The sequence below is a fragment of the Schistocerca cancellata genome, chromosome 8 (genome assembly GCF_023864275.1).
Source record: "Schistocerca cancellata isolate TAMUIC-IGC-003103 chromosome 8, iqSchCanc2.1, whole genome shotgun sequence".
NCBI classification, from domain to species: domain Eukaryota; kingdom Metazoa; phylum Arthropoda; class Insecta; order Orthoptera; family Acrididae; genus Schistocerca; species Schistocerca cancellata.
The window spans coordinates 251,405,753-251,427,105 of record NC_064633.1 but is presented as its reverse complement, the minus strand read 5'-3'; the positions used below and the strand labels follow the sequence as shown (position 1 = coordinate 251,427,105).

The window sequence follows — 21,353 nt, the reverse complement described above, 5'->3', positions numbered from 1 at the left end:
TCGAATTAAATCACGTGATACTGAGGGAATTATAATAGGAAATGAGACATTAAGACTCATAGACGAATTTTTTTTAATTGGGCAGGAAAATACAGATTGATGAAGGCCATAAAATATAAAGTGGAAAATGGGATAAAAGTTCTTAAGAAGAATAGAAATTTGTTAATATCAAAAAAAAAAGTTAGTAATTTTTTTTCTGAAGGTGTTTGTTCAGAGTATAGCCTTGTAAGGAAGTGAAATGTGGACGATAAACTGTTCAGATGTACAGACAATTGAACTTTTTGAAATTCCAAACTACAGGAAAGTGCTGAAGACTAGATGAGTAGGTCATTTAACTAATGAGGAGGTGTTGAATAGCACTGAGGAGAAAAGAAATTTGTGGAACAACTTAACTAAAAAAAGAATAGATTAATCGCGCACTTCTGAGACATCAAAGGATCACCAATCTATTGTTGGAGGGAAGTATGTGAGGCAAAATTCGCACAAAGGAAGACCAAGACACGAATACAGTACTCGGGTTCAAACGGATCTAGTTTGCAGTAGTTATTCGGCAATGAAAAAGCTTGTAGGGGATAAAATAGCATGGAGAGCAGCACCAAACCAGTACATGTTACTGGGTCATAATATAACTGACCTTACTCTCTTCTATACCCCTGGAACTGCATGGCTCAAATCTTCAATACTACCTGGCCGTCACAACATTCATCCACGACGATAATGAGCATCAGAAAAATCCGACACTCGTTAATGAAGAATGCTCAGTAGCACTGATCACAGTTTCATTGCAGGTGTTCCCTTGCACTGTTTGTATGACGCTTTTATCGTTGTTCGAATGCCACGACTTATGGCTACGGTGACGGTGCGGACACAGTTACGAAGTGAATGGATCTACTCAGATCTCGCTGCAGCCCCAGATTGGAGGTATCAGTCTTCAGCTGGTGCTTGTAGTTGCAGAAAACCAGATCTTCCACATCTTGTGTCACGATAGCGGTTCGACTGACGCCGATGTGGCGTACAGCGTATTCCATTGTCAACTTACCGTACCGACAACTCTTCTTGCCATATTCTGGAAATGCGTGCACTGCATAAGCTCCAATAGACTCTTCGAGACTTTATTAGAAAGTTAACTCGTGGACTAACAGATCGACGTCCTTGCATTATTAAAAAAAGTGACACTCGATGACTTTCGTCTTAGGATCCCTCAGCATCTATAACACCATACAGTTTCTTATGATTTTAGCCCTACCTATGCATTCCGTTTGGGTTTGTTACGCGTACATAATAACAGTACCAAACTATGTGTAATGTTGTAGAATATATGCTTCACTCCGTTTGATAATATTGTCGATAAGTATTTCACTAATGTGACTGGTGAGACTACTTCACCATCAATGTTGTAACTGCGTATTATTGATTTCTTTTTCTTTCTTGTCGGTATTATCCTTCCTACAGATAAGACGACCTGGTGTTCAGAACAGAGTTTCTTTTAGTCACTCCACACATTCGTTGTGACTGTACTATCGAGAAGGAAAAGCCTGCGAGGGCTGTTGGCTCCATTAGATTTATCGCCTATCGTCAGCAAGAACGTTACCGTATCCTCATAAGCCTCTTGAAGCATATCTTATGTTACATTCCATTGTACTCGACCTTCACTGCCCGGTATGACGTCCTAAGTTTCGTTAGCCAAAACCGATTAGAGCAAACTTAATATTCGTGCTTAAAAGACTTTTCGACAGAAGTCTACTGGTGGTGCATCTTGACACAGATAACACCTGTTCCTAGAGACACGTCAATGCGAACAACTTTTGTTAGAGGCAAAATGTTCGCTGACGCTTCCCAGCGACGCTAGGCGTCCTTCTCAGTATTTGCCATCGCTGGCACGGCGAGATTTCTTCGAACTAGCATAGTCTACTAACCAAGTGTGCAGCATATTACCCACTTCAGAAAACTGGTACTGTGATTTTCAGCAAAAGAATCATAAAAATTGTATCCTAGCATAGAAAGATATGTCAGAAGCGAATAAGGGGCTTCACTTTTGGCTTCCTTCCAGGTGATATGCAATATACATTGCATATGAACGTCGCTTCTCGGAGGCATAACCAGCATTAAAAAGAGAACTTAATATCGACGGATGATGATAATGATGTTGGGTTTACGAGGCGCTCAATTGCGCGGTCTTCAGCGCCCATACAAAGTCCCAATTGTTACATAGTCCACTTTTTTCACTCCAGCCACCCCTGAAAATGATGGTGAAGAAATGATGAGGACAACACAAACGCCCAGTCACTAAGCAGAGAAAAATCCTTAACCCTGCCGGGAAAAGAACCCGGGACCCCGTGATCCAGAGGCAGCAACGCTAGCCACTAGACAACGAGCTGCGGACTAATATTGCTGGAAAGAGCACGGACATTTTGTTTCTAACAAAAGTTGATCCACACGAAGTGATCTACCACTCCTAGATATTCGTTGCATAGGTTACTCTCTCTCTGATTCAGTTGGCACTACCAATGTGTTTTATACAACCAGGAACGTCAGCAAATACCGCGCGATGATTGGCGTATTCTATCTCTCGCTACAAACAAGCTCTTTGTGCTACAGAAGACATGAAAAAGACATATTTGCAGAACATTTAATGTTCTCAAACGTTTTGCTGTGGTACGTTTTCGCTAGTGGCTTCAGTTTTCGAATTATTCAAGGAAAACGTACTAAAGTGAAATTAAAGAGAGTTTTTCTTGAATAACTCGTAAACAGCGACCTCCAGCAAAAATTTATCCCAGTACAAAATACGAGGTATCTCACTATTCATGTTATACACTTCTAGAGGTTGTAGAGGGGTTTCAGTAGATCAAGTTTTACATAGGAACCCATTCCCGGAAACGTCATCCAATGACGCCTCAGACCATCAAAGTTATAGGCGTCGGCGTTCGTAAATGTTATTCCGTGATGATGTTAAAAACTTTCTGTGATGATTGCAAAAGATACATGTATTAGTTTGAGGTTACGATCCCAGCACCGGAAACGAACCAGTCGAAAGCTGTAAGCGGATACCTTTCTCACACCTCTGACAGTGGAATAAATATACTGATACTGTTGTTGCTCAGAAATGTAGGCAACTTACAAATGTTGTAGAATTTACAAAAGCGAGAAAAACTGTTTGGTAAACATGGCCTCTAAAATGCATATCTTAAGAGCTATGAAGAGTTGTTCAGTAGAGGACATGTATTTTACATTAGCGAAGATGAACAAGTGGACATAGATCCTCAGGCATGCATTTTACAGCTCATGTTTACAGGACATTTTTCCCTATTTTGGTCCATACTACCACATCTATAAGTTGCTTACCCCATAATTTAGCGGCAACAGAACCAGTATATCCAATGAACTGTCAGAGATATCAGAAAAGTTTTCGCTTGTAACTTTCGGCTTGTTCGTTTCCGGTATAGGGACTCTTATCTCAAATTGATACATTTATCCTTCTCCATAAGCCTAGAAAGTATGAAACATCATCACGCAATCACCCTGTATAACATACATTTACAGGCACCGGCGCCTATGATTTTGACGCTCTGTGACGTCGTTGGGTGATGTTACCGGAAATGGGTTCCTATATGAAACTCGATCTTCTAAGGTATTGCAGGATGCATAAAAGCCATAGGCAGGCAGCTGAAAATGGTATCAGAAACCGTCTGAAAAGTCTGTAAAGGTGTTGTAGAGTGGGTTTTGCTGTTCATCAGCAGTGAAGTTAGCCTGTCAAGTCGTTCCACGCGCAAATTCGAGCTACCAGCCAGATACAATTAGTGTCTGTTGTTCTGTTAGCGTAAATAATAGATCACGACCTGCTCAGTCTTTGGCTAGGGTTCGATCGTTATTACCGACCCATATCCCATTTTTTAATGCCCTTCTGTTCGGTTTAAGGAAACCAAACGCGAACATGTTTGGCGACACCATCTCTCTCGCGCAAAGTTTCGTGAAAACGGCGTGATTGGCTAACTTCAAGGTTAATTAACATGAAAACGGAGTAATGCAGAATTTTTATATTAACAATCATTTCTCAGCATAAAAAACCTTACAACACCCTCTTAAGCTCTTTTCCTTATACTAGACATCAGGCAATAGCGTTCTACACGATTAAATCTAAGTACTTGCCTATATTTAGCTGTATGATTTGCGAAATATCCGTGGCGTTCAATTTATGTCGGTTTGGGGGAGGCATGCAAATTTCGCGACATAGTAACCATATCAGTCCCTTCAAGCGAGAGATGGATGTCATTGGTTAGTATCGGACAGCACATTCCATGTTATTTGTTGGCTGCAAGCAAGTATTATTACATTTTTTTGTATTTAGAGAAGTGTAGGCTGTGACAAGGTATAGGCGAAATAGCATCTTTGGGAACACGGTAAGTACATATTATAACGAACGTAACTGAGTACGTAAAATTATAAATTTTTGTCCTTTTTATTTCCTTAATAGGAGATTAAGAAGAAGTCAGGACATAAAGGGACTGAAAATTATGCGAAAGGAGCAGTAGAAAAAGTGAGATTTCTTGAAATGGCAGGTAGTAGGAAATACTCAGTTCTGAAAAGTACTTAAAGTAATTGACTAAAAACTTGACCGGAAATCAGAGAGGCTAGAAAAAGACCTGTTTTTAGAAATACCAAGTTCACTGCGAGAACAAACTGTGACGAATGGGGAACAATATTGTACAATCCATGAAACATTTATCAGAACTCTGGGTTTAGTACCACATTTTGTAAGGTTAAGCTCATGAAAATTTTGCGCAAGTAGAGCACTACAGTCTTTCATTTACGTGTGATAAATGTCACACTAGAGGCCAATATATTGATTTATGTCTGTTCTTTTGTAAAAGTTTTAATTAGTAACTGTAGTACGCTAAAATAAGCATCATTTCATCGAAACACCTTGATTGTATCCTGTAGCGTCTCATAAGTCTCGTATTTAGCTGAAATGTGCCTGCAACCTTCCTTTATAGTGGTGCAAAAGAGTGGCGCCCTGCGACCTCACCTTCTGGCTTGACGGCGGTTGAAACAGCAAGGTTTACGAAAAGAAAAGTCTATAGTTCAGAACAGCATGTGAGGTGTGTGGAGGGTTACTGAAGTAATATAGGCACTAGATTTCACCAAAACTCTGCCGAAAGCCGTTCTGGACGGGCCAAATGATGGATGGTCGTCACACACCCTCTTAATCACATTTCACGCGTTCTTTCGATGGTTCTGCGATGGAGGTAAGCACTACGAAACCCAAAGCTAAAATTACTCGATTTTATTATGGGTAGCTGAGAAAAACATTTATACACCGGCTCTCAGTATCGATGCGAAAAGCCCTGAGGAGGTGGTATCAACCAGCCCGTCTAGAGAGGCGTTGATATCCACATATTTCGTGTCGAAAACGACAGTTCTCTAAAGAGCAACGGGACGAAGATTTTGAGAACGTTCAACACTGTTGACACCTCCCGAACGATTTAACCCTAATGTAAGAATGTCGTGGGGATGCAGTCACATTGCCGGCCGAAGTGGCCGCGCGGTTCTGGCGCTGCAGTCTGGAACCGCGAGACCGCTACGGTCGCAGGTTCGAATCCTGCCTCGGGCATGGATGTTTGTGATGTCTTTAGGTTAGTTAGGTTTAACTAGTTCTAAGTTCTAGGGGACTAATGACCTCAGCAGTTGAGTCCCATAGTGCTCAGAGCCATTTTTGCAGTCACATTGAAAGTGATCGAACTCTTTGGAGTTTTGTTCACCCGTATTTCTCTGGTATATGGAGTGGAATCGCTGAGGATCGTTCAAAACCGTTCGTGGGTGCGTCTGTTTTCTCAGCCCTCATATATAGCGCTGTCACGTGGCATGATAACAGAGGGCTGCAGCATTGACATGTTAGTGAATAAAACAGCAGAGGATCCCTCGGAGCCACCCATACACGTGTGCTGAACACGCTACAAATGCGCCTGTCAGAGACTTCGACTGCGATTCAGCTGAATGGTTCCTAGCAGCTGTTCTAGTGCCCGAACGCAGGAAACACCACGTAAGAGGTGTCGAAGCCGTTGCTTGCCCTCAGGTGAAACATCAGGCATAAGGCCTCACTCAGCGGAACGGTACAGTGAAGCCACGATGTAATTCCCAATTCTTCAGCAAGGGTAACGAATATCACTTCCAGACGAGATTCATGAGAAAAAATGCATTGTGGCAATCCTGCCTTCGCACGATGCTTATCGTGTTCGAAATTCCTATGTTTAGAATGTTCCTACGGTTGATAACATTCAAGGGAATGCACCAAATCTTCCTGAAGAATAAACATCAGCACAAAATATAAGAATTAATGTAAAAATTGAGGTAAGAATGAAATATAAGTGGATAATAGTTTAAAAAGTTTGTAACATTTCGAAACATTATACAAATAGATACAAATATGTGAGAGTTATTGTGACACCCAATTCCAACTTTAAAATTAATATAACGTCCTTGTAACATGATAAGAAACCTTCGTGTAGTTCCCTTCAATGGAAATTTGTACATAAATTAAAAAAAATTACATAAATGAAAAAAATAAAAAAATAGAGACAATAATCGAGTTTCGAACACAGGGGAAAAATTGAGAGACCTTGACGCAAACCACTGTGCCACCGTGTTGTCTGATCTCATCAAGGGCTAAAATACATCTTCATTGCGTCGAGAAATTTGGTTGTAGTTTTTCAGAAATAATAGAGTACCTACAGATAATCTCCTCTTCAACTGAGCGGCGTTTCTGGGAAATCTGGTTATTGCAATTTCCGTGCTCTTTTCCTAAATATTATACCTCGTACATTGTTTACTTTAATGTGGGTATATATTATAGCCCAGTTACAAAGCAGTTTGATAAAGAACGGATATTTTGGACGGTATAATTTCATATCCGCTATAACCCTCAAAAATTTCAAATGATCGGAATGCAATGGTGTCAAAAGGAAAATAAAATTGCGAACGTATGTCCTTAAGTGCCATGATATTCAGTTTCATAATATATTAATAAACATATCACAGCATTTTTAATGTGTTTGTGTGTGTGTGTGTGTGTGTCTGTGTGTGTGTGTATGAGAGAGAGAAGAAAGAGAGAGAGAGGGGGAGAGACAGAGAAGAGAGAGAGAGAGAGAGAGAGAGAGAGAGCGAGAGAGGGGGGGAGGCAGAGACAGAGGGAGACCCACCTGCAGAACGGTGAAAATTACGGTGAAGAGGCAGACGGCGGCGATGCAGCCGCAGATGGCGAAGGCGACGACTACAAGTGGCCCACCCTCGTGGCCGTGGAGGACGGCTGGCGCCGCTTCGCCCATCCCCGACAGGTATGCAGACCCGCGCGACGTGCCGCCCGGCGCTGGCAGCTCTCCGCCGCCTTGTTGCTGCTGCTGCTGTTGCTGCTTGGTGCGGCGCTTGCCCGCCAGCGACCAGCTGTGGCACTCGCCTGCCACAGAACCGCAGAGCGGGCGTGTCACCTAGCGGCGACGTGGCTTACGGCCAACGCTGCCTGCTACTTGCTAAGCCAGCGTCTCACTCTGCTTGTGACTAACAACCACAACCGTACAGGTTGTGCAATGGAATACGTTGTAACAAAGAGATCATTTTCTAGCCTAGCGACTGCAACGAGACTGCGTCCTCAAATTGGACATAATCAATGGCGAGTACACTGACGGAAAAAGTTCCGTAACCAATGAATAATTAATGTAGAGTAATGAAATTTCGAAATACACCTCCCTAAGCAACATACACTACTGGCCATTAAAATTGCTACACCACGAAGATGGCGTGCTACAGACGCGTAATTTAACCGACAGGAAGAAGATGCTGTGATATGCAAATGATCAGCTTTTCGGAGCATTCACACAAGGTTGGCACCGGTAGCGACACCTACAACGTGCTGACATGAGGAAAGTTTTCAACCGATATCTCATGCACAAACAGCAGTTGAGCGGCGTTGCCTAATGAAAAGTTGTTGTGATGCCTTGTGTAAGGAGGAGAAATGCTTACCATCACGTGTACGACTTTGATAAAGGTCAGATTGTAGCCTATCGCGATTGCAGTTTATCGTATCGCTACATTACTGCTCGCGTTGGTCGAGATCCAATGACTGTTTGCAGAATATGGAATCGGGGAGTTGTGGAGGGTAATACGGAACGCCGTGCTGGATTCCAACGGCCTCGTATCACAAGCAGTCGAAATGACAGGCATCTTATGCGCATGACTGTAACTGATCTCCATCCCTGTGTGAACAGATGGGGACGTTTGCTAGACAACAACCATCTGCACGAACAGTTCGACGACGTTTGCTGCGGCATGGACTATCAGCTCGGAGACCATGGCTGCGGTTACCCTTGACTCTGCATCACAGACACGAGCGCCTGTGATGGTGTACTCGACGACGAACCAGGGTGCACGAATGGCAAAACGTCATTTTTTCGGATGAATTCAGGTTCTGTTTACAGCATTATGATGGTCGCATCCGTGTTTGGCGACATCGCGGTGAACGCACTTTGGAAGCGCGTATTCGTCATCGCCATACTGGCGTATCACCCGGCGTGATGGTATGGGTTCCATTGGTTACACGTCTCGGTCACCTCTTGTTCGCATTGACGGCACTTTGAACAGTGGACGTTACATTTCAGATGTGTTACGACCCGTGTCTCTACCCTTCAATCGATTCTGGCGAAACCCTACGTTTCAGCAGGATAATGCCCGACCGTATGTTGCAGGTCCTGTACAGGCCTTTCTGGATACAGAAAATGTTTGACTGCTGCCCTGGCCAGCACATTCAGATCTCTCACCAATTGAAAACGTCTGGTCGATGGTGGCCGAGCAACTGCCTCGTCACAATACGCCAGCCACTACTCTTGATGAACTGTGGTATCGTGTTAAAGCTGCATGGGCAGCTGTGCCTGTACACGCCATCCAAGCTCTGTTTGACCCAATGCCCAGGCGTATCAAGGCCGTTAGTATAGCCAGAGGTGGTTGTTCTGGGTACTGATTTCTCAGGATCTATGCACCCAAACTGCGTCAAAATGTAATCACATGTCAGTTATAATATAATATATTTCTCCAATGAATACCCGTTTATCATCAGCATTTCTTCTTGGTGTAGCAATTTTAATGGCCATTAGTGTATTTAAGTGCAAGATCGCAGATTAAAGTAGTCTCGATAAAAGCCATTGCAAATGTGAAATGCTGATATATTAATAACCGGCGCTCCCTGGAATGCAATTGATGAATGGGAGCACAACAAGCCGAATCACCAGACATGTACAAATTTGCAGTCAGGGTTCGTGGGATAACTACGGAATTTCTCCAGCTGTCATGCAAAGGCGCTGTGCTCCATAAGGGTGTCATTTTCGTTTACAAGGAATGGACTGGGTCCTCTGATCCAACTGAACCGATCACTGACTGATAATGGTCATATTCGGATACTTGGAGACCACTTTCGGTCATTCAGTGATGGAACTTTTATGGACGTCCATTGCCCATGTCACCAAGCCACAGCTATTCGCGATTCGTTTGAAGAACATTCTAGGCAATTCGAGAGAATAATTTTGTTATGCTGACAGCTCTATACGTATCCCGTCGAACATTTAGGGGACATAACCGAAAGATCAGTTCGTGCACAAACTCCTGGACTTCCAAAACTGTCGAAATTATGGATGGCTGTAGGGGTAGTAGTATTCCTGCAGGGCACTGGGAAGTATCCCATGACAATTGTCACCTCAGTGTAAACTGACATTCACTCTCCTATATCAGCACACAGATATCCGTGATTAAGTAAATCGTCCTCTTCCTGGAACTGACAGTAAACAAGTGGAAACAAGGAAAATGTAGACTTACGTTTTCCTTATATGAGTAGGGATTCTGCCTTCTCTTGATGGTCGTACATTGTACTCACACAAACCTTACACTGAGGAAGATTGACTGAGTGAGAGGAATGGATTACAGAGAAAAAAAATTATGTACTGCTGTGAATATGAGGTTTGGCTAAAAAGTAATCGTATATATTTCTTAACTGATGAACAGCGCAGACCTCAATTTCGAACGCTACACTGCCCATTTACCTGCTGACCCAGCTGTTTATATCGGAATGTGTATCTGCAGCCCGCCGAAAAAATTCCGTACTATTTTGAAGGAACTACAGATCAGTGTGAAACTTTTAGTGAAAACAGAAAAATCCACTGCAGAGGTCCATTCTTAATTGAAACGATGAATGTCTCACACACTCGAGTTTCTGTGTGATTTGAGGGCTCAAAGAGGAACAAGAAGAGACAGAACGTAAGTGACATTTAGGCAATACTCAGCATTAACAATAAACGAAACACTGGGAATGGTTGAGATTTACTCCCAAAACACCACTGGATGAGTATTCCTACAGTTGCTGATATTGAAAAAATCGACAAAGAAATTGTTCAGTTGATTTGACATGACAGTTTTCACATGAGGGACGTTTGTTTGGAAATAATGTGGAAGCATCTGACACATGTCAAGTCGTTTATGGTTAACAAGGAGACTACAGGACAGTCGAATGTTAGAAGTTTGTTATATTTCTTTCATGTGAGTGGCATATCTCAGAGATAAATCTGGGAGAGGACTTTCACCCATCTCTAAAAAATTTTCTGAAGTTTTCCAAGACTCTTTAACCGACTAACACTAGGAAGATAATTGGATGCGTCCTGTGTAACTGTGGTAGGATGCTTGCCTGCGGTACAGATGGTCCAGGTTCGACTCCTGTCACTTTGAATTTTAAAGCCACTGTTGAAACCTTCCTCTATTTCACTCATTGCATTTTCGATGTACAGACTGAACAGTAGGGGAGAAAGATTACGTCCCTGACTTACACCATTTCTAATCCGTGCAATACGTTCTTGATCGTCCACTCTTACTATTTCCTCTTGACTGTTGCGTCATTTTGTATATTACCTGTCTTTCCCTACAGCTACCTCTATTTTTCTCACAATTTCGAACGTATTGCACCATTTTACATTGTCGAATGCTTTCTCCAGGCCGATAAATCCTATGGACGTCTCTCTATTTTTCTTTAGTCTTTCTTCCATTATCAACCGAAACGTCAGAATTGCCTCTCTGGTATCTTTATCTTGTCAGCAACTTGGATGCATGAGCTGTTAAGCTGGTTGTGCGATAATTCTCACACTTGTCAGCTCTTGCAGTCTTCGGAATTGAATGGATGTTACCTTTCCTAAGTCAGATGGTATGTCGCCAGATTAATATATTGCACAAACCACGGTGAGTATTTCTTTCGTTGCGACTTTTCCAATGGTTTTAAAAACTTTAACTGAATGTTGTCTATCCCTTCTGCGTTATTTGATCTCAAGTCATCCAAAGCTCTCTTAAATTCTGATTCTAATACTGGACCCCTATCGCTTTTAAATCGTCTTTTGTTTCTCCTTCTATCACATCAGACAAATTTCCCCCCTGATAGAGTCCTTCAATGTACTCTTTCCACCTACATGCTCTCTCCTCTCCATGTGACAGTGTAATTCCCGTCACACTCTTAATGTTACCACTCTTGCTTTTAATTTCGCTAAGGGCTGTTTAACATTCCTATATCCTGGGCCACTCCTTCCGACAGCAATTTCGTTTTCGAATTCTTCACATTCTTCATGCAGCTATTTCGTATTAGCTTTTATTTCATTCCTCAGCGACCTGTATTTCAGTGTTCCTGAATTTCCCTGAACTTTTTGTACTCTGTTCTTCCATTGATCAACTGAAGTATTTCTTGTGTTATCCATGGTTTCTTCGCAGTTACCTTCTTTATACATATGTTTTTTTTTTCTTTCCAACTTTCGTGACTGCCCTTTTTAAAGATGTTCATTCCTCTTTAACTGTACTGCCCACTGAGCTATATGTTATTGCTGTATCCGTAGCCGTAGAGAACTTCAAGCGTATCTCGTCATCCCTTAGTACTTCCGTATCCTACTTCCTTACGTATTAATTCTTCTTAACTAATCTCTTAAACTTCACAATATTCTTCATTACTACTACATTGCGATCGTAGTCTATATCTCCTCCTGGTACGACTTACAATCCAGTATCTGTTTTCTGAATCTCTGTCTGACCATCATGTAATCTAACTGAAATCTTTCTGTATCACCCAGCCTTTTCCAAGCATACTTTCTTCTCGCTATTACTATCTGAAATTTGTTACGGAACTCGATTACTGTGTGTCATCTCTAATTCCGTGTCCCTACCCCATATTCTTCTGTAATCTCTATGTGCTACATTAATCACGGAATATCCTAATATACGTTCACTATCTCGTCATCTGCAGCTTGCGATGTCGGCATGTATACTTGAATTATCGCTTTCGGTGGTGGTTTGCTGTCGATTCTGATAAGAACAGCCCATCACTGAACTGATCACAGTAACACACTCTCTGCCCTACCTTCCTGTTCATGATGTATCCCACTGCCGTTATTCCTTTTTCATCTGCTGTTGATACTACCCTATACTCATCTGACCACAAATCTTTGTCTTCTTTCCATTTCACTTCACTGAGTCCCCTTATATCTAGATCGAGCCTTCGCTTTTCCCTTTTCGGATTTTCTACCTTCCCAACAACGTTCGAGCTTCTGACATTCCATTCCCCGACTGGTTATTTAATCTTTTTCCTCATGGTAGCCGACCCCCTCCCCTCTCGTTTGCTGCTCCCCTATGGAAATCCGAATGGGGTACTATTCCAGTGTCTTTTGCCCATGGTGAGATTATCATGACACTGTTTCAATTACAGGCTGCATATCCTGTGGATACACGTTATGTGTCTTTAAGGCAGTAGTTTACATTGCATTCTACATCGTCAAACCATTGCTCATTGCTGATTCTTCCTCCGTCATGGGCAGTTTCGCACATCAAGGACAAGAGTGTCCTGGACTTCTGTCCGCTCCTCTCCCTACTCTGACGTCGCCGTTGGCAGAATGAGGGTGATTTCTTATGCTAAAAGTCTTCAGCTGCAATTGCTGATTATTAATCGAATTTTAAGCAGTAGCTGTTCCCGAACCCAAGACATTTTGATTATTAATCAAAGACGCTACCCCTAGTCTGTAAGTACATCATTAGTAACACCATCATGCCATAAATTTCTGTAATTGTGTATCCGTTGATTTTCTTTTATTACAGTAATGTATGCGGTATGTTTCTCCTTTCTACTCAAATGCTTCATAAGATTAACCTCTCTGTTCCGTCTACTGTGAATGTCATGTTCAGCATTGGCAATGAATCTTTCGCAGGATTCACCATGGTATCTTTTTATCACATTTTTTGTTTTATTTCTATTCTGTTATATATATATATATATATATATATATATATATATATATATATATATATATATATATATATACAGGGTGTTTCAAAAATGACCGGTATATTTGAAACGGCAATAAAAACTAAACGAGCAGCGATAGAAATACACCGTTTGTTGCAATATGCTTGGGACAACAGTACATTTTCAGGCGAACAAACTTTCGAAATTACAGTAGTTACAATTTTCAACAACAGATGGCGCTGCAAGTGATATGAACGATATAGAAGACAACGCAGTCTGTGGGTGCGCCATTCTGTACGTCGTCTTTCTGCTGTAAGCGTGTGCTGTTCACAACGTGCAAGTGTGCTGTAGACAACATGGTTTATTCCTTAGAACAGAGGATTTTTCTGGTGTTGGAATTCCACCGCCTAGAACACAGTGTTGTTGCAACAAGACGAAGGTTTCAACGGAGGTTTAATGTAACCAAAGGACCGAAAAGCGATACAATAAAGGATCTGTTTGAAAAATTTCAACGGACTGGGAACGTGACGGATGAACGTGCTGGAAAGGTAGGGCGACCGCGTACGGCAACCACAGAGGGCAACGCGCAGCTAGTGCAGCAGGTGATCCAACAGCAGCCTCGGGTTTCCGTTCGCCGTGTTGCAGCTGCGGTCCAAATGACGCCAACGTCCACGTATCGTCTCATGCGCCAGAGTTTACACCTCTATCCATACAAAATTCAAACGCGGCAACCCCTCAGTGCCGCTACCATTGCTGCGCGAGAGACATTCGCTAACGATATAGTGCACAGGATTGATGACGGCGATATGCATGTGGGCAGCATTTGGTTTACTGACGAAGCTTATTTTTACCTGGACGGCTATGGGGAACGAAAAGCTCCATGTTGCAGTCCCATCGTCCCTGCATCCTCAAAAAGTACTGGTCTGGGCCGCCATTTCTTCCAAAGGAATCATTGGCCCATTTTTCAGATCCGAAACGATTACTGCATCACGCTATCTGGACATTCTACGTGAATTTGTGGCGGTACAAACTGCCTTAGACGATACTGCGAACACCTCGTGGTTTATGCAAGATGGTGCCCGGCCACATCGCACGGCCGACGTCTTTAATTTCCTGAATGAATATTTCGATGATCGTGTGATTGCTTTGGGCTATCCGAAACATACAGGAGGCGGCGTGGATTGGCCTCCCTATTCGCCAGACATGAACCCCTGTGACTTCTTTCTGTGGGGACACTTGAAAGACCAGGTGTACCGCCAGAATCCAGAAACAATTGAACAGCTGAAGCAGTACATCTCGTCTGCATGTGAAGTCATTCCGCCAGACACGTTGTCAAAGGTTTCAGGTAATTTCATTCAGAGACTACGCCATATTATTGCTACGCATGGTGGATATGTGGAAAATATCGTACTATAGAGTTTCCCAGACCGCAACGCCATCTGTTGTTGAAAATTGTAACTACTGTAATTTCGAAAGTTTGTCTGCCTGAAAATGTACTGTTGTCCCAAGCATGTTGCAACGAACGGTGTATTTCTATCGCTGCTCGTTTAGTTTTTATTGCCGTTTCAAATATACCGGTCATTTTTGAAACACCCTCTATATATATATATATATATATATATATATATATATATATATATATACTCCTGGAAATGGAAAAAAGAACACATTGACACCGGTGTGTCAGACCCACCATACTTGCTCCGGACACTGCGAGAGGGCTGTACAAGCAATGATCACACGCACGGCACAGCGGACACACCAGGAACTGCGGTGTTGGCCGTCGAATGGCGCTAGCTGCACAGCATTTGTGCACCGCCGCCGTCAGTGTCAGCCAGTTTGCCGTGGCATACGGAGCTCCATCGCAGTCTTTAACACTGGTAGCATGCCGCGACAGCGTGGACGTGAACCGTATGTGCAGTTGACGCGCTTTGAGCGAGGGCGTATAGTGGGCATGCGGGAGGCCGGGTGGACGTACCGCCGAATTGCTCAACACGTGGGGCGTGAGATCTCCACAGTACATCGATGTTGTCGCCAGTGGTCGGCGGAAGGTGCACGTGCCCGTCGACCTGGGACCGGACCGCAGCGACGCACGGATGCACGCCAAGACCGTAGGATCCTACGCAGTGCCGTAGGGGACCGCACCGCCACTTCCCAGCAAATTAGGGACACTGTTGCTCCTGGGGTATCGGCGAGGACCATTCGCAACCGTCTCCATGAAGCTGGGCTACGGTCCCGCACACCGTTAGGCCGTCTTCCGCTCACGCCCCAACATCGTGCAGCCCGCCTCCAGTGGTGTCGCGACAGGCGTGAATGGAGGGACGAATGGAGACGTGTCGTCTTCAGCGATGAGAGTCGCTTCTGCCTTGGTGCCAATGATGGTCGTATCCGTGTTTGGCGCCGTGCAGGTGAGCGCCACAATCAGGACTGCATACGACCGAGGCACACAGGGCCAACACCCGGCATCATGGTGTGGGGAGCGATCTCCTACACTGGCCGTACACCACTGGTGATCGTCGAGGGGACACTGAATAGTGCACGGTACATCCAAACCGTCATCGAACCCATCGTTCTACCATTCCTAGACCGGCAAGGGAACTTGCTGTTCCAACAGGACAATGCACGTCCGCATGTATCCCGTGCCACCCAACGTGCTCTAGAAGGTGTAAGTCAACTACCCTGGCCAGCAAGATCTCCGGATCTGTCCCCCATTGAGCATGTTTGGGACTGGATGAAGCGTCGTCTCACGCGGTCTGCACGTCCAGCACGAACGCTGGTCCAACTGAGGCGCCAGGTGGAAATGGCATGGCAAGCCGTTCCACAGGACTACATCCAGCATCTCTACGATCGTCTCCATGGGAGAATAGCAGCCTGCATTGCTGCGAAAGGTGGATATACACTGTACTAGTGCCGACATTGTGCATGCTCTGTTGCCTGTGTCTATGTGCCTGTGGTTCTGTCAGTGTGATCATGTGATGTATCTGACCCCAGGAATGTGTCAATAAAGTTTCCCCTTCCTGGGACAATGAAATCACGGTGTTCTTATTTCAATTTCCAGCAGTGTATATATATATATATATATATATATATATATATATATATATATATATATATATATGACAGGGCATTGGTGTTTTACACTTCCACCAACTCAGGGTGGATCGTTACCGGTGCATTCCATTTTAAATGCAAAAAAAAGTTACCTCATGATACCCTTCCTAGTCAATGGGCTGCGCCCTGAGTTTTTCTGCTCTTGGCTCCTCCAGCATCATGCTATGGTATGCCGTGCAGGGATTTCATTGTGTATCACGACAGCGGACGTATATCGGCACACAAACAAAAAATTAATTATGTAACTATATTTTGCGTGCGAATAATTACAACTAAACGACTGCCTCTCACAAGGGAACGGTGAGACTTGTCATGTCGAAACATGTGTTGCTTTTTTTACCACTGTGAGTTAACATTGCAAGAAGTCTGTATGCAGAATTTTAGCTGCTGACATGACCTGGAAGTCTGTAAACAATTTTATGAAGTAAGACATTATTGTCGCATTGTTTCCGCGCTTATAACTGCCTCTTGTACAACCCTGACCTTTCTCGCTACGTTTTACCAACGCCATCTAGGGACAAGGTGGCGTTAACTACGCGCCGCTCTCTTGCCACAGCAGTGAGAGAGCTGATCCCCAGTGAAAGCGATCGTATGATAATTAAACATTCGTTGACAATTATGGCTGATATGTTATGTACAACATTCTTTCCAAATAGCAATGAAATAGATACAAATAAATCTACGATTTAGATCACGTCCAAATTTTATTTCTTGTAATTACCGCGAAAATGCGAAATATTGATACTATGTTCAAAACCTAGGTTTTTAGTGCACCAAGAACATACAAGCAAAAACGACCCTGCGAATTACAGACGTTGTTAGATGTCCGCAGACAAAACTGGGCTGGTGTTAGGAATGAATCAGGCCTAGTATCAGTATATTTCCAGGAGTGCCGCGCATATTTAATCAAATTCTGAAACCGTGGGGAGGAAAATTGGTAATGTACTACTGATTGCAGCTTGAGAATATTGTCACGGTGATAGACAGGAAATTGCAGTGATCTGCACACAATAATTTTCTCTGTTAGTTTTCTGTAAAATGCTTTCCACTGACGGGAAAATTCTCTGTCTAAAGGTTGGATTACGTTCATCGTGCCGGGTGGAGTCTGAAGTATCTCTGCTTCTTTGTCAGGGTGCGCTCGAAATACAACTTTAATGAATCAGACCTTTTATGAACTGACCACGAATCTAGGAGAAGAGATTTGTTCCCGCAGATCGGAATAAAAGCATGACGCATGAAAAGTGTTAACGTTTTCTTTTCCCATTTTTCCAGACTTCGATGCGTCTACCGCAAGATTGTTTGCGTAGAACATTGTTCTTTTGACACGTTGTCCAAAACGTCCAGTTGCTTCTTGAAGACACACATATAGTTTAGGCAGCAATGAACCATCCAGACTAATTATGATAATTACAGTGTATGAATGGGTGAGTGAAGTCGTGGACTGCGCAATCGCCTCAATATGTTTTTCCCCTTTGAATGACAGTGTTCTTTTCGTACGCATTTCTTTTTGAAAACCTGACTGATCTGCATCGTACACGTACGATTCACTAAAACTAGCGATCTTACTTTTTTGCATTCGTAAGAAAAGGTTCTATCACTTCGATTTGTGTCACTTCATTTTCCGACCTGTTTCTCGATACAAATTTTGTTACTTTTCGTGCCACAATTTTATGTGATCTTTTGAAGCGACTAATCCAACTTTGAGAAGCTGTAAATTCTTTAGCGCCTATCGCGTTGGCAATCTCTAACGCCCAATTACGCAAAGTTGTATTGCTGACACTAAATGACTGTTGTCTGGCATTGGTAAATAGCACAAAAAGTCGCGCATTTATCTCCGTCGCAATTTCCAGTCGACTCTTACGTCGTCCAGGACTTCCTTTTTCCATCTATACAATTCACGTTCAGAACGGACAACGCGATACTTATTTTGAACAGTACTGACACGTAGGCGTTTCTTACCACTTTCGTTCAATCAGTACGTCACCTCTTTTTCTTTGTCTGATAAGGAAATTGTAGTTGCCGGTGTTAATTTAGGAGATAATTGATGATGGTACGTGGCACTATCACTAGAAGAGTCTTCATGAGTGCAACTTTCGTCGGTGTCTTCGCCGTCTGCAGTCTGCAATATCGAGTTTTTCAGTTGTTTCTAGCCACATGTCTGCGCCATTTACATGCTCGTCTAGAAGTTTAACAACCATGTCGCACAACACATAGTCTTCACGTGTGTTTTCTGTTGATTGCTTCATTTGGCGTCTGTGGTATATCTCCATGGCAAGCAGCTAACCATTTACAGGGTTCGCCATCACCTGTCAGGGGAGATTGAATGGTCACCGTAAAGTGGCTTGCGGAGTATAGATGAACATGTACAGAACATCTTTCACATCTCTAACCAGTTTCAGGACGGTATGTTTCGAAATATGTACCAGAAATTAAAAGGACGTGCATGCCACAGAAACGAATATTCGTTTCCCCTTCCCACCAAAACCTTGCAGCGATATTCCACTTTAGTGAACGCCGCGATAAGGCGGCCGCACTTCCCGACCATGCGCACAACGCTCGCGACTGGCCATTTCCAGGGGTGGCCAGCCGTCACTGCAAGCGCCAAGCAGGAAACACATCCATGTTCGTGATTTTTTTTAGGTGACTTCCAGTTCATGTCAACAGCTACAATTTTGCATACGGACCTTTTTGCACAGTTAAATAACAGTGCTAAAAAAAGCAATATATGTTTCGGCATGACCAGTCTGACCATTCCCTTGTCAGACCGGGCAGACGTAGAGTGTCGCTGGTGGCCTACCTGTTCGGTTGTCGCAGGGGCAGCAGTCAGCGCGCGGCTCTCTGGCGCAGCAGGGCACGCAGCGGCCGGTGGCGGGCTGCAGGCGCAGCGGCGACGCGCACGACGTGCAACCGCCGGCGCCGGGACCCGAACACGTCCGGCACGTCGCGTGGCAGCGCAGGCAGCGCTGCGTCAGCGGCTCGTAGTACTGCGCGTCCAGGCACGACACGCACAGTCCCGCAGCCACGTCCAGCTCGGCGCGCGACGGGCACGAAGTGCAGTGCAGTGGACCTGGGCCTGCACGTCGCAGCAAGGTGGTCGTTACACTTTATTCTCGTTTCCGTTTCCCTTGCAGAATGATGAGGAAGAGAAGGAAAGGCAGTTGAGTTATGGAAGTGACTGAAGATCGGAAGAAATTACTCCTGGGCCACAAGTTGAGAACTAAGATGTGACGCCATGAACGGTTTGAATACTACTGCCTGTGCTGGAACATTGTAGATAAATTGGGTTTGCTTTCACCACAAATATTTAATTAGGTTGTTTATGTATTTCTGATAGTGGCTATCTTCACACGTCCATGAACGGATTGGCTCTGAGCACTATGGGACTTAACTTATGAGATCATCAGTCCCTTAGAACTTAAACCTACTTAAATCTAACTAACCTAAGGACATCACACACACCCATGTCCGAGGTAGGATTCGAACCTGCGACCGTTGTGGTCGCGCGGTTCCAGACTGTAGCGCCTAGAACTGCTCGGCCACCGAAGCCGGCCATATCAGGGTTATCGTCCATGTTATTGCTATTAATCATTAATACGAATATACACTAATGATTTGCACTGACAGCATTGATGAGATATGTCACTCAGTTTCAGGATAAAGTTGCAGTTAAATTGTATGGAAGTACTCTGAGACTCTTCTTGCTGTACTGACTAGTTCAGAGTGTTTATGTCGCAACTCTCGTCTCGTCTCCTCACTACAATGTAGACAAGTCAGACATTAAGATGCGATAAACGTACAGGGCATTTCACGAGAAACAGAAAATATTTTAGGAAGCTGTACTGTAGACTTACACTCAAAAATCATGCAGTATAATGTGTGTCCAAGTTTTATTGGTTATAGAGCTACAGCTGGTTACATCTACGTCTGCACCATCATGGATTCTCTGCAAACCACTCTTAAGTGCCAGGCAGAGGTTTTATCGAGCCACCTTCACAATAATTCTCTATTACTCCTATTTCGAATAGCATGTGGCAGAAACGAACATCAATATCTTGCCGCACGAGATCTGATTTCGCTTATTTTATCTTGATGATCGTTTCTCCCTATGTATGTCGGCGTCAACAAAATATTTTCGCATCCGCAGGAGAAAGTTGGTGACTGATTCCGCCACAGCGAAAACGCCTTTGTTTTAATCATGTCCACACCAAATCTTGTATCTTTTCCTTGACATTCTCTCCTATTCCACGACAGTACAAAACATGCTGCCCTTCATTGGACTTTCTCGATGTACTTCGTTAATCCTATCTTTTAAGGATCCCAAACCACACAGCCGTACTCCAAAAGAGGAGGGACAAGCGTAGTGTAGGCAATCTCTTTAGTAGACCTGTAGCATCTTCTAAGTGTTCTGCCTTCCCCACAACATTTTCTATGCGTTATTTCCAATTTAAGTTGTTTGTAAGTATAATTTCTAGGTGTGTAGTTGAATTTAGAGCCTTTAGATATGACTTATTTATTGTGTAGTTGACAATTATCGGATTCGTTTTAGCACTCATGTGGATGACCCCACATTTTTCATTACGAGGATCAACTGGCTATTATCGCACCATACAGATATACTTTCTAAATGGTTTTAAAATTTTCTTATCTCCTAATCACTTTGCTAGACGATAAACGACAGTATCATCAGCAAACAACATAAATCGGAGGTTCAGATTGTCTGCTAAACCTTTTATGTAGATAATGAACAGCAGAGGCCCTATAACACTATCTTGGGGAACGCCAGAAACCTCTTGTGTTTCACTCCATGACTTTCCATTAGTTACTACTAACTGTGGTCTCTCTTAGAGGAAATCACAAATCCAGTCACATAACTCAGACGATATTCCATAATCACGTAATTTGACTACAAGCCGCTTGACAGAGTGTCAAAAGCTTTCTGGATATA

At 43.5% G+C, this 21,353-nt stretch overlaps 1 protein-coding gene across 1 annotated transcript in view; it reads right to left on the bottom strand.

Moving 5' to 3' along the window:
- Positions 1-21,353, bottom strand: part of LOC126095496 (furin-like protease 2) — a 707,292-nt gene that overhangs the window by 18,165 nt on the left and 667,774 nt on the right. The window contains exons 19-20 of the mRNA XM_049910285.1: positions 19,206-19,481; positions 7,194-7,447 (exon numbers count right to left, since the gene is read on the bottom strand). Of these exons, the coding sequence (XP_049766242.1) occupies positions 7,194-7,447; positions 19,206-19,481 (530 nt within the window). The remainder of the gene's footprint in view (positions 1-7,193; positions 7,448-19,205; positions 19,482-21,353) is intronic.